This window comes from Lycium barbarum, chromosome 7 (assembly GCF_019175385.1).
Source record: "Lycium barbarum isolate Lr01 chromosome 7, ASM1917538v2, whole genome shotgun sequence".
NCBI lineage: Eukaryota > Viridiplantae > Streptophyta > Magnoliopsida > Solanales > Solanaceae > Lycium > Lycium barbarum.
The window spans coordinates 89,311,092-89,324,314 of NC_083343.1; the positions used below are offsets into that span (position 1 = coordinate 89,311,092).

The 13,223-nt window shown below is 38.6% G+C and overlaps 1 protein-coding gene across 1 annotated transcript; it reads right to left on the reverse strand.

Annotated features, from left to right (window-relative positions):
* Window positions 1-329: 329 nt before the first annotated feature.
* Window positions 330-6,520, reverse strand: LOC132601581 (uncharacterized). The gene is made up of 2 exons (XM_060314664.1): window positions 6,265-6,520; window positions 330-436 (listed from the first exon to the last, which is right to left on the reverse strand). The coding sequence occupies exons 1-2, from the start codon at window positions 6,518-6,520 to the stop codon at window positions 330-332; spliced, it is 363 nt and encodes a 120-aa protein (XP_060170647.1).
* Between the last annotated feature and the right edge of the window lie 6,703 nt (window positions 6,521-13,223).

Below are 13,223 nucleotides of genomic sequence, written 5' to 3' on the forward strand. Positions count from 1 at the left end.
ACACTTAGTCTATTAGTTGATCACATTAGGCAAGGAGAACCAAGCAAACTGTAAGCAATACAAGTCACAGGTGGCAAACCAACATGAACATTACAAACCACTAGCTAATATGAGACAAAATAGTGATCTATAAGTCACCAACAAGTCAAAACTACTAACATGCCAGCCACCCCTAGATCCCATTATTCCAGTTGCAAGTCAAGGAAACAACTTTCTTACACCTCCTATCTCATATTCCTCTTATCAAGTTCCCAGAAAGAGCAGGATCAACAAGCACAATATGATCAAACATCTAGATTCTCAAGACAAGTTACAAGTCTTTTAGGACATTACTTTAAACAAATATCCAGCTTAACAGTCTCATAATCCAACCAGGCAAGTTCAAAGGAGTCATTTTTAGATTTCAAATCGCTAACAGGGTTCAAAAGGTAAATCACTGTACAAGCCAAACAAATAGTAGTCATAAAACAATAAATTCCTCTTCCAAATCATTTAAAGTCACAGAGTCCAGAACAAGGAAGTTAAAGTCCATTTCAGGGATTCTCAGAACTAATAAAGTTCTCCTATCAACATCCAAAGTCCAAACAAACAACTTTTAGAAGAAAAAAAAAGTCTTCAACATAGCAGTTTTAAAAAGAATTTGAAAGACATTTTTTCAAGTTCATATGACAAATATTGAAGGCAACAACCTCATATTATGAAGATGGATTCAACATGAACTTGACAAGAAGAGGTCTAGATCTCTTCTAGTTCAAAATAGACAAGACAACACAGAATCACACAGGACATATTTCCAGGTTTTAAGATCATTTTCAAGTTTACAATAACCTTTAAAGGGTACTTCAAGATCAAACATACATCAAGTTCCCAACGTTGGTGTCAAATCCAACAAGAGATTTACAGAAATATACAAACAGACCCAGGCACACACTACCTACATTTTGAAAATCATTTTATCCAGTTGCTTCCTAAAAACTCTTAAATCTTCTCAAAACATCTTATGCCATTTTTTTAAGCCTAACTTCAACCATCAACAACAAGCAAAAGAGAATCATTCCAGTTTAGTTACAACACAGTTTTTTTTTTTAAAGCAAGGTGATTATCCTTCACATACCGAGAACTTTGAACAAAAGCTAAAAAGACCAATTAAATAGCAGCAAAATCTAGGAAAAACAACTCTCAAAACCTCTCAAGAGTCATATGTCATATTCATACTCTAAATTGCAATTCAACAGTAATCACAAAACTAAAACAGGACCTTCTTCACAACTTTTGACCATTTAAACATCAATTTCTTTAAATCAACACTTGAAACTACCAAAAATAACAATATTACAACATGGACAGTTTACTCAATAGCTGATAAGCAAGTTGTAATCTATGGAACAAGATAATATGACATAAGACACACCCTTCCCTATATTCTTTAATCATTTTAAGTAACAACATCATCTAACCAAAACTAGAACCCCCCTAAATCCCCATAATATCAACACCATCACATCATAATCAACTTTAATATTTATGAAAACAGTAATAAAAAACAAACTCAAACAACCGTAAATACATACTAATACATGTAAGTAAACTAGAATTGGATATAAATAGAATAGAATAGAGATATTACGTTTTTAGGGGGCAACCCAAAGATCAAAATGTGGGATTAGGTCAACAAATCAAGCATCAACACCCAAATCCTCAAAACAGCCGTTTGTCCTTGATTTTCTAGTGTAGTATTATATTTTTTGAAGTAATAATAATAGTATCTCAATGATAGTATTTGTATATCATATAGTATATAGTAGCAAGATCTGGAAAATCTGTAATCATCCAAACCCTTGCTATTTTTAAGGAAAAAAAACTTCCCCTTCCAATGTCACAAACATCTTCAATTTATAGAATGAGAAACATCTCAATCCTAGGGACAAAAATGACCAAAAATAAAATTCATATTTCCCCCCAATTTCGACAAACCCTTTCCGATATATTTCAAAATCAAGTAAAGACAAAGGAATTTCACCAATTCATACCCAAATAGCACTGAAAATTCCTTACTTCGTGCAAATAGTACGAAAATAGGACAACAACAAGGATTGGGTGGTACAATAATAGATAAATCCAAAAAAAATCGTACCCATAATGAAACAAATTGGAATGTTGGTCACAAAAGGACAATACACGTCCTCAAAACCCAGTAACAATGTACGAAAATTTTTGGGGGATAACTAACCGTTAATTCTCGTGGTGTGGTGGCACAAGTTGGCTAATGGTTCTAGGACCCCGCCCATGGCATCCCACACCTTTAACGCATTGTTCCTCCCCCTTTTAATAAAACAATATACTCCCATGGCAGTGTAGTGGTAGTGTTGTCATCGTTTTCTCTCTTACGAGAGAGATTAAAATTTTAGGGTTAGGGAAAGTGAAAAAGAACCACGTCAAAATAAATGTAGTTGGGGCGGGGGGGGGGGGGGGTGTAAAGCTTATTTTATTAAACTTCCCCTCCCCTTTTAATAAAACAATAAACTCCCCCTTTTTTAAAATATAACACATATTTTTAAAAAGATACTATATAATTTAAGTTAATTAGCTTAAAACGCCTTCGTAAAATAATATTTTGACAAAATAAAAATTATAATATGTCGTTTTAAAATATGAGCTCCAAAATGAGCCCAATATTGATATACCTTTGAGCAATATTTAAAAAATGAAAAACAAATGCCATAAAAATGAGCGGTAATTTATACGTCGTCTTAATTAACAATTTTCCCGAATTAGACGGAGCGGGATATGTATTTTCTTTTCAAATCATGTTTGTGAAAGTAAATAACTCGTAATTTCTTGCAATTATCATTTTTTACAGAATAATAATTAAATGTCAATTTTTTTTTTTGCAATTTTCTTGGGATTTTTTGAAACATTAATTTTCTGGAGCATCCTTGCCCCGTCTTTGACTCGGAAATTTTGAAAATTAAAATACGCGTCTTATGAGGTGAAAATTAGGTGTCAACAATTGCCCCTTCCGATTTCAAGGATGGCAAGGCCATCCTTGAGCTATGAATTTAACAAACCTAATTTTTACCGAATAATAGAAATTACAGCCCTTTTTGCGCAATATTTCGAAAGTGCAGCCGAACCCCAGTTTCTGGGCTTCTTACATATCTCGAGTTACGTGAGAATTAAGGCCGTTTATCGTTCTGACTCTATGAGGACTATAAAGTAAGGAATTCTCGTTAAACTACCTCGAGGTGTCGCAAGATAATTATAAGAATATGGTCGATCCTCTAAACTTGAGTAGCCTACATATCCTTGGCTTTGGGAATTAGGCCAATAGTAGTTCAACTGGATGGCCCAAAAAGGAATATCCCTTTATGTGGAAATCCCTTTGGCTATTTCCGGTTGAAATTCCGAACCGGAGGCGATTTTTGGAAAGGATTTATTAGTTTTGATGATTGAGGTGATCTCCAATCCCTGGTGTAGAAAGCTTGACTCTCATACACGGTTATTGACCAGCTGCCCAAGAAAAAGTTCCATGTATGCTCTGCATGTTTTGAATCTGGCTTTTGCTTCCATATTCAGTAGCTTCTTGCTCGTTTCCGAATGCTGAGTCCTGCGTGTTAGTCTTTTGAAAATTTTGATTTTAATGTAGTCATACCTGAGTGGCATTTTGCCATTTTGTTGACATTGTAGTCATCCTCCGATACTATGTCCGTCTTTTCGCAAATGCTTGTCCGTTTTCTTTCTTTTCTCCTGTAAGAGTGTCTTTTTCGTGTATTTTTTTGAAAACCCGATCTACTCTGGGTAATAATCACGATACTTCGATCGGCTCCTTTCTCGTCATTTTCAGATGTTTTTCATTGTTCAATGATAACTTTTGTTGGGATCTGGGTCAGGCTATATCGCATTTTCACGAAACCTACACACCCCAGTCCGATTGTCGTTTTCGTAAGCAAGATGCTACTAATGAAAACCCTGTTTTCAAGGGCGGGGTCATTTTTGTTTCTTCTGACATCCGTCACCCCTGAAAATTTGGACTCACATCATTTTCACATACTGTGGTGACTGTCGCAAATCTAGTGTCGACTGCATCGTTATCCTTATACGAAGTCTGCGGTATACCAGGTCGAGACTACATAACTTATAGTAAAAAATACCCAAATGTAGACTACACATTAGAGTGCAGTATCATATTCCTTTCATGATGACTACTAACCTCTGTGCCCAGAATTACAACATTTAGTCAGGATATTCAGGTTAACTACTGAATACTCAAGTGCGGAGCCTTTTATCATGACTACCACTATCCCTGAACCATGATTACGTCATCTTGAAATAAACTGCAGTAGCGACCCAAATCTTGATGTAGGAATCACATTCGTATTTCACCGATTGTGGACATCAACCTTGGAATTATGCTACCTATTTTTTGGCTATAGATATGGATGGCAACTAAGCCTCTTTGGCACGTAGTCGTTTAATCCATATCGTCATCTTGAGGAATGAAGCTTGCCTCGGTGGCAAGACTAATACCATCCTTTTTTGACTACGGGGAAGAATACCCGCCTGTCGACAGGGGTCACATCTTCAGAAAGGACTAGACTCGATTGTGAATACGACATTTCAATATCGATATTAATGCGTCGTCTTAAAATTTTAGATTTTTAAGACGTCTAATCAGTCAATGTATCAAAGCAAGCCATGCGACATCTAGGCCGGGGTTTCAATACCTTGACACAATACTGTTTAGTGGAGACCAAGCTTTCAGTAAACCGTGATTATATCTTTCATTAGTCTTAAAATTTTCTTTTTTTAAAAATCTCTGTGCTCTGCAAAACGAACAAACTTATTAGCGTAAAGGAAACTTTACTTAGGGAGGCTTCGTTACCCTTTTGTATAATATTTTGTGCCACTATTCCTTGAAGCTTCTTCTTCACTTGGCTTGTTGGCGTTATCCTGTTTTAAACATCTTAGCAAATTAGTTAGTGTAGGATATCCATGCTTGTTTGTTCCTGCATCCACAGAAAATTTGTTAGTTGCCTATATGGTCGACCGCTTTCCTTGCGCATGGACTTCTTCCATTCATAATTCGTCAGGAAAGGATGCTCATTTTCCTAAAAAAGACTTTTTTTTAGCAGAGCTGAAAAGTTTTTGGGCAATGATTTTGGAACATAAATGTATTTTTGGTATATTATATATGTTTCGAAAATGATATATATTTTATACGCGCCCTTTTAATGTCAAGACAACAGTTACTCAAACAAAGCCTTTTTTTCTCTTCTTCTTGACTTGTGAAATTTTTGAATCCCTTTAGAAAATTTTGCCCCAGTTTGTATGCATCTTTGTACCAACTTGAATTTCTCTCTACTGAAGGAATTTTTGAGACCCTCTCAAAAATTCTGCCCCAGTGTAAGTGTGTACTTGTCGATTCTGAATTTTACTGTGCTTGAGGAATTTTTGAGATTCTTTTAAAAAATTGTGCCCCAGTGTAGAAGATTTAAATCAGTTCATTCCTTTGAACTAATATATTTAAAGAATTTTTTAGGTCCTCTCAAAAAGTCTGCCCCAGTTTCCTTGTGGGGTTACCTTTATCTTTCTCTCGCTAAAGCATTTCTGAGGTTTCCTAAGGTTTATTGGGAATTTTATTTGGAATGACCGAGCTCGGGAGAGCTCTTACTTATCCCGTTTTGCGAATCAGGTCAAACGTAGTCCAGGGTAAACATATTGGAATTTTTGATGAAACTAAACTAAAAAGAGCTCCTATGTATCCCAAATGGGAATAAGGTCATAACATAGTTCAAAACACATAATTTTGGATTTTTGGGTTAAGGCGACCGAGCTTGGAAAAGCGCCTATGTATCCTCTTATAAGTATAGGGAATCAAGTCCTTGCGTAGTTCGTACATAATTTGGATTTGGTTTTTTTTTCCTAACAAAAATGCGAAACTACAAGCAAAGGAAATGCAATTAAAGTAACATAAAAAACTCCAAATCTTCGTAGTCATCTTCTTCTTCACACATAGTATCTCTTAATGGTGTCTAAAATTGATTGCCTTTGGCCACTCTTGACCATCCATCTCAGCAAGTACCACAGCTCCTCCTGATAGTACCTTTCGCACCATATAGGGCCCTTGCCAGTTTGGTGCGAACTTTCCTTTGTATTCCTTTTGGTTTGGGAATATACGTTTAAGCACCAATTGCCCAATTTGAAACACCACGGTTCTCACATGCTTGTTGAAAGCTCACGCCATTCTTTGTTGGTACAGCTGACCATGGCAAACAACAATCATTCTTTTTTCATCTATCAAAGCAAGTTGCTCATACCTCTTGCAGATCCATTCTGTATCGTCCAACTCAGCTTCTTGTATTATTTGAAGTGAAAGGGTTTCTACTTCGGCTGGTATTACCGTTTCAGTGCCATACACCAACAGGTACGGAGTGGCCCCAGTTGAAGTTCTGGCAGTAGTGTGATATCCCAATAATGCATATGACAGTTGCTCATGCCAATCTTTGTAGTTATCAATCATCTTCCTGAGGATCTTCTTGATTTTTTTGTTGGCAACCTCTACAGCCCCATTCATTTATGGCCAGTGCGTGGTTGAATTCCGGTGAGTGATTCGGAATTGCACACATATTTATTTCATCAAGTAGTTGTTCAAGTTATTCCCATTGTCTGTTATGTTTGGTTCCGAGATACCAAATCAGCATATGATGTTATTGCGTGCAAAATCTGCGACTACTTTCTTTGTTACTGATGCATAAGATGCCACTTCTACCCATTTGGTGAAGTAGTCAATGGCGACCAAAATGAAGCAGTGTTTATTTGACGCAGCTGGCTCAATTGGTCCTATGACATCCATGCCCCAAGCGGCGAAGGGCCAAAGCTACATTATAGCATTCAGTTCTGTTGGAGGAACCTTTATCAAATCTCCATGAATTTGACATTTGTGGCATTCCTGGACGAATTTTCTACAATCGTTCTCCATGGTTATCTAGTAATAATCTGTTCTTAAGATTTTCTTCGCTAGTACGAACCCATTCATGTAAGGCCCGCAGGTTCCAGCATGCACCTCTGCAACCAGTCTTGTGGCTTCGATGGAGTCAACGCATCTAAGTAATCCCAAGTCTGGGATTCATTTGTACAAAACATTCTTGTTGAGGAAGAAACCATTCGCCAACTTCCTGATGGTCTTTTTCTGATTGATGGTGATTCCTTCAGGATATTCTCCTTTCTCTAAGAGCGTTTTAATGTCAATGTACAAGGTTTTCCATCAGTCTCTGCTTCTACAAAAGCACAGTGAGCCAGTCGATCTCTAATTTCAACTTTGACAGGATCAATGTATCTACTGTCCGGATGCTATAGCTGCCAATGCATCAGCAAACTCATTCTAGGTTCTTGGTATATGGTTGAACTTGACTTCTTGGAACCGATCTACCAATCTTTGCACAAGTCCTACATACGGTATGATTTTCTCATTTTTAGTGGCCCACTCTCCTCGAACTTGATGAATCAACAAATCCGAATCTCCAATTACTGGACGTTTTGTACATCCATGTCAAGGACTAAACGTAGGCCCAAAATACGTGCTTCGTATTCAGCCATGTTGTTGGTGCAACTGAAGCTCAACTTGGCTGGCACTAGATAATATTGTCCTGAGTCTGAAACCAAAACGGCTCCGATTCCTGATCCATTAAAATTGACCGCTCCATCAAAGTATACTTTCCATCCTAATTCATCTTCATTTTCTTCGCCCTCAAATGTCATTATTTCTTCATCCGGGAAGTAAGTCCACAAAGGTACGGGATTGTCATCTACCGGGCTTCCTGCCAATAGATCTGCCCGTGCTTGCCCCTTAGCTGCTTTCTGTGCAACGTATTGAATGTCGAACTTGATTAATAACATTTTCCATTTGGCCAACTTCCCTATCGGCATAGTTTGGTGAAAGATGTACCTTAAGGGGTCCATTCTTAAAATAAGGCGAGTCGTGTATACAACCATATAATGTTTAATTTCTGAGACACCCATGTCAGAGGACAACGCGTCTTTTCCACCAAGGAATATCTGGATTCAGAGGGTGTGAACTTCTTACTGATATAATAGATGTCTCTCTCTTTCTTGCTTGTTTCATCATTTTGTGCCAATAGGCACCCAAAAGCATTTTCTGATACTGACATGTACAACAACAAAGGACTTCCCGGCCTTGGCGAAACCAAAACGAGTGGATTTGATAGGTATCTTTTGATTGTGTCAAAGGCTTTCTGACAGTCCTCCATCCATTTAGTCGGAGCATCTTTCTTGAGGAGTTTGAGAATTGGTTCTATGATTAATGTGGACTGAGTGATGAAGCATCCAATGTAATTCAACCTTCCTAAGAAATTCATGACCTCTTTCTTTGTTCTTGGTGGTGGGAGTTCTTGGATTGCTTTGATCTTGGTGGGATCCAACTTAATACCATGACAACTGACTATGAATTCTAGTAATTATCCGGCAGGCAACCCAAATGCGCATTTTGCAGGATTCAACTTCAAATCGTACTTGCGGAGTCTGTCGAAGAATTTTCTCAAAAGTTCAAGGTGGTCCTCACCCACTCGAGATTTGATGACGACGTCGTCCACATATACCTCCATCTCTCTATGCATCATATCATGAAACATGGCGGTCATCACCCTCATGTAAGTAGCGCCGACATTCTTGAGCCCAAAAGGCATTAATCGGTAATGATACACTCCCCATGGTGTGATGAATGCCGTCTTTTGAGTATCTTCTTCATCCATTAGTATCTGATGATAACCCGCGTAACAATCCACAAAAGATTGCACCTCATGCTTGGCGCAGTTATCAATGAGAATGTGAATGTTCGGGAGGGGGAAATCATCCTTTGTGCTAGCACGGTGAAGATCATGATAGTCCGCACAGATCCTTACTTTCCCATCTTTCTTTGGTACTGGGACTATGTTTGCTAACCATTTCGGTTATGGTGTCACCTCCACAACCCCTGACTGGATTTATTTTTCTACCTCTTCTTTAATTAGGATGCTGATATCAGTCTTAGGCTGCCTGATTTTCTATTTTATCGGGGCAAATCCTTTAAGGACCGGCAGCCTATGGGCAATAATGTTTGTACTCAATCCCGGCATATCAGCATATGACCAAGCGAAAATATCTTCATATTCTTTCAACAAGCTCCGATACCTTTCTTTCTCAGTTTCTGTCAAATACACACTTATTCTAGTTTCCCGAACCAGCTTCTTATTTCCTAGATTAACTGCCTCTGTTTCCTCTAGGTTTGGCGTTGTTCTATTCTCATATTCTTCTTCGACATCTATCAATCCTTCCGGTTCAGTTATCTTTTCTTCTTGATCGTTGTTTTGTTCGTCGTCATTTTTACTTGTTTCATAACATGTTATGACATTATTTGTGGCCTCTGTATTGTTACTGTAAAACAAAATACCACGGTTATTAATCAGGTATTTTGGTCTTTTTTGTGTTTTTGGGAATATTGATTTTTGGCAAGTGGTCTACATGGTTGATTTGCTCCTAGTCAACCTGTACTAAGGGGGAATTTTTAATTTTTATTGTAAGAGGACCGAGTCTTAAATTGACTGCCTACGTATCCCACTAAAAGGAAATCAGGTCCATCGGTAGTTTAGGCATACACAGAAAAGGTTTTTTCCTATGCTACCCGAAACTTAGTTTTTCAACCTTGACCAGGCCTTAAGTAGGCTTCGCACGTATCCCCAATGGGACATCAGGCCGGCATGGTTCCGTTTACATAAAAAGGGAAAGGGATAATCTATCTTATTGAAAGCAGTAAAGGGTTACTTATGTTTTTCTACCAAACCATACTAAACAGGTCTTCATTGTCTTCTTCATCTTCATCTTCTATCCTTGTCTTCCTGCGACAATCCAAACATGGCCTTCATTCACGAGGCGCTCCAGTTCTAGCTTGAAATCCACACATTCTTCATTGTCGTGGCCAGGGCTGCCATGGTGATACACACAAACCCTTTTTCTTGGAGATCCTGGGCAACCCTGATAAGTTTGTGGCACTGCTCTAATCTTCTTCACGCTACACAGTTGGGACTGAATCCTGGCATATGAATCCTCGAATTTAGAGAAGTCGCTCCTCCAGAACCTAACCCTTGATATCTTTTCTGGATGTGTTACACCTCGGAAATTTCTCCATACTTGTATGATGAGTGGAATGATGAAAACTGAGTGAACGATGTTTTATTAAGTCGGGAATGGCTAATTAAGAATTTTTGGAAATAAGAAAGTCGCGGAAAATTTTTCAGCACAGTGGTCGTATATGACACTATACGGCTCGTAAAGTGATTTACGGACCGTATAGTGCAGTCGTCCTCCAGCTTGTCAAAAATCTCAAACTTTCTGTAAATGTTGAATATGGTTAAATACGACCCAGTTTACGGACCGTAAACCAGGTCATAAACTGCCATGTCCACCAGCCAAACTTTCTATTTTTGGAATGCTTAAAAACGACCACAGTGGATGGACCGTAAATCACAATACGGTCCGTATATGGTGGTTTACGACCACTGTTCACCCCGACAAGAATTCATTAAAAATCAGATTTTGTGATTTTTAAAAGGGACTTAAGCCTCATTTCACTTCATTTTCAGCCATACACCTCAAGAGACCTCTAGAACATTCCAAATAATTCCTCCATAAGAATTCAAGAGAATTAAGGGGAATATCAAGACCAACAACACTAATTTCATGGAATCAAGTGTAAGAACACATCAAAGGATCTTCTAAGTCAAGAAATTCCCAAGAAGGTGGAACTAGGGTTGTGGCTAATTGAAGTATTTCAACTTAAGGATTGTTCAACCACCATCCAAGGTAAGTCTTATGATTATTCCATGTAGTTTGAAGTATTGGAAAGCTTAGACACTTGAAATGTAGAAGAACATAGAAATGGGTCATTATTGAGTGAATAGTGACATAAATGAATGATAGTGGAATTGAACTATGAATATTGAAGTGTTGTGAATACAAATACGTTATAAATGATGTTTATATCATGAAACAAGAATTAAATGCATGAAAACGCAAGGATGAGCTAGAAGTAGAAATAAGGGAAAATTGGAGGAAAATGGTGGATTTTGGCAAACGCACGTAAATGACGATTGTCGATTATGATATTGCGAATAATATTATGAATATTGGGAGTTGATATAGAATGTGAGAAAAGTAGTATGAGCGAAGGAAGCATTGTCCGACTTCTCCTAGAATTAGCGACACGTTCTTATAGGCAGTTACTAATGTTGATACGAATTCTCTTATGAAGGTAACGACGTGATATCGACGGAGAACAAGTGAGCGATATCTTAGCTAAACGACCAAGGTATGTGAGGCTAGTCCTTCTTTCTAATGGCATGAATCCTTTAACTTGAATCCCTATTCCTTTCATGAGTTCTTGCATTCTAAGAAGTTAAAAGCTCATACTTATGAATGCCTATATGAGATAAGTTATACGATATGATGACACTAGAATGATGATGATGTTATTCCTTGCCTACACTCACCTTATGTACTAGTCCTTTCAAGGTGAGGCGGAACGTCCATGATGGTTCCATAATGTAATGGGGGGATCACGACCTTACGTCACCCCGATAGAGTAAAGTTGATCATGAGTCTTATATACGCGTTATGGTAAGATAAATATTTTATGATAAGCATATTACTATGAGCATTTATATTGAGCATGTCAGGAGCATTTCACACCGGGCCTAGTTGGCCGGGCAGACACCGCTTCGGCGGGTGGCGATACGGATACACCACGACCTACGGGCGTGGACAGACACCACTAGTGGGCGGCATGAGATGGTACCCCGGACGCGGAGGCCTGGACGCGGGCTAATATTATTGATTATCACACCGTTCCGACATGGACGGGCAGCTTGCATATGATGCATACATGTTATGATGATGAGTATGAGTAAGATAGCATACATTACTTCATTTATGATTATCAGTCAGATTTATATGTCTCATGTTGATGTTATTCCCATATTACTGATGTCTCCTTTCACTATGTATGCCTCTCATACTCGGTATAATATTCGTACTGACGTCCTTTCTGCGGACGCTGTGTTCATGCCCACAGGTAGACAGGGAGGAGAGTTTGGCCCAGGTCCTTAGTAGCTGTCAGCTGATAGATAGCACTCCATTGTTCGGAGGTGCTTATGACTATTCTTTTGATGTACATTCATATATGAATATTTTGGGCATGACGGAGTCTTGTTCCGTCCATGTATTCATTATGTTAGTAGAGGCTCGTAGATACGCAGTGTGGGTTAGATGGTCTCACAAGATGTTTTCATATGTATGTATAATATTTTGATGGCCAAGAGACAAATGTATATAAAGTATTTATGTTTTGTTTAAATATGATTTTCCTACAATTGGTATGTAAAATTGATAAAAGAGTATTAAATGAGCAAGATAAGCAGTAGAATGAGCGGTGCTCGGTAACTAGCTCCGGGTACCCGTCGTGGCCCCTAGCTGGGTCGTGACAGGATGATTCCTTCATTGGTCATGGGTCAGGAAAGAATGGGGCTCCCATAGCTGGCTAATTCTCCCTTGGTCAATCCATTGGATAAGCCTCCTTTCAAATGCTTAACACTCATTGGCTATATGGCCTGACTGACTTCGGTGGTAGAGGCACTTTCTATAAATTGTAGAAGGGGCACATGGTGGTAGTAGATTTAGGCTTTGCGCATACACTCCAAAACTTCCCAAAGTCTCTAAAAGTTCTTGTTTGGACAATTCTACTGGCACACCCAGATTGTGTGATCTTGTGCCCTTTAGAACAATTGTTCACGAAACTGGAGGTTCCTCGAGCTGAGATTCGCGCATGTCTCCATAGGCTTTTAGATTGGGGATCAGCAGTTCATCATTTTAATAAGGTATGGGGTCAAGCCCTTCTTGTTGACTAAGCGGGACATAATCCCCAAGTGGTGCTTCAGATATCTTTCCCCGTTTTACCCGATTGGCAGGGTGTTGCGTAGTTATCTCTTCAATATAAGATAGTAGAGTTTCTGCTTCTTTCATTTTCTCATTTGCCGCCTTAGTGGTTTGGACAACTTCTTTCATTCTAGCAGTAGCCAGGGCCATTCTATCGTCCCATTGGCAGTTTCTCTCACTTGCCGCCTCCGCGTTATCATCGTCACTGACTAGGTTGACGTAAGGAGAAGTCGCACTCATGC

What these genes read in the sequence shown, in the direction of transcription:
- LOC132601581 (XM_060314664.1), bottom strand. Translation starts at nt 6,520, where the DNA reads ATGATTGATAACTACAAAGATTGGCATGAGCAACTGTCATATGCATTA. An exon ending in AATGATTGTTGTTTGCCATG is followed by an intron (nt 437 to 6,264) that starts GTCAGCTGTACC and finishes TGGCTTGTACAG; the next exon opens with TGATTTACCTTTTGAACCCT.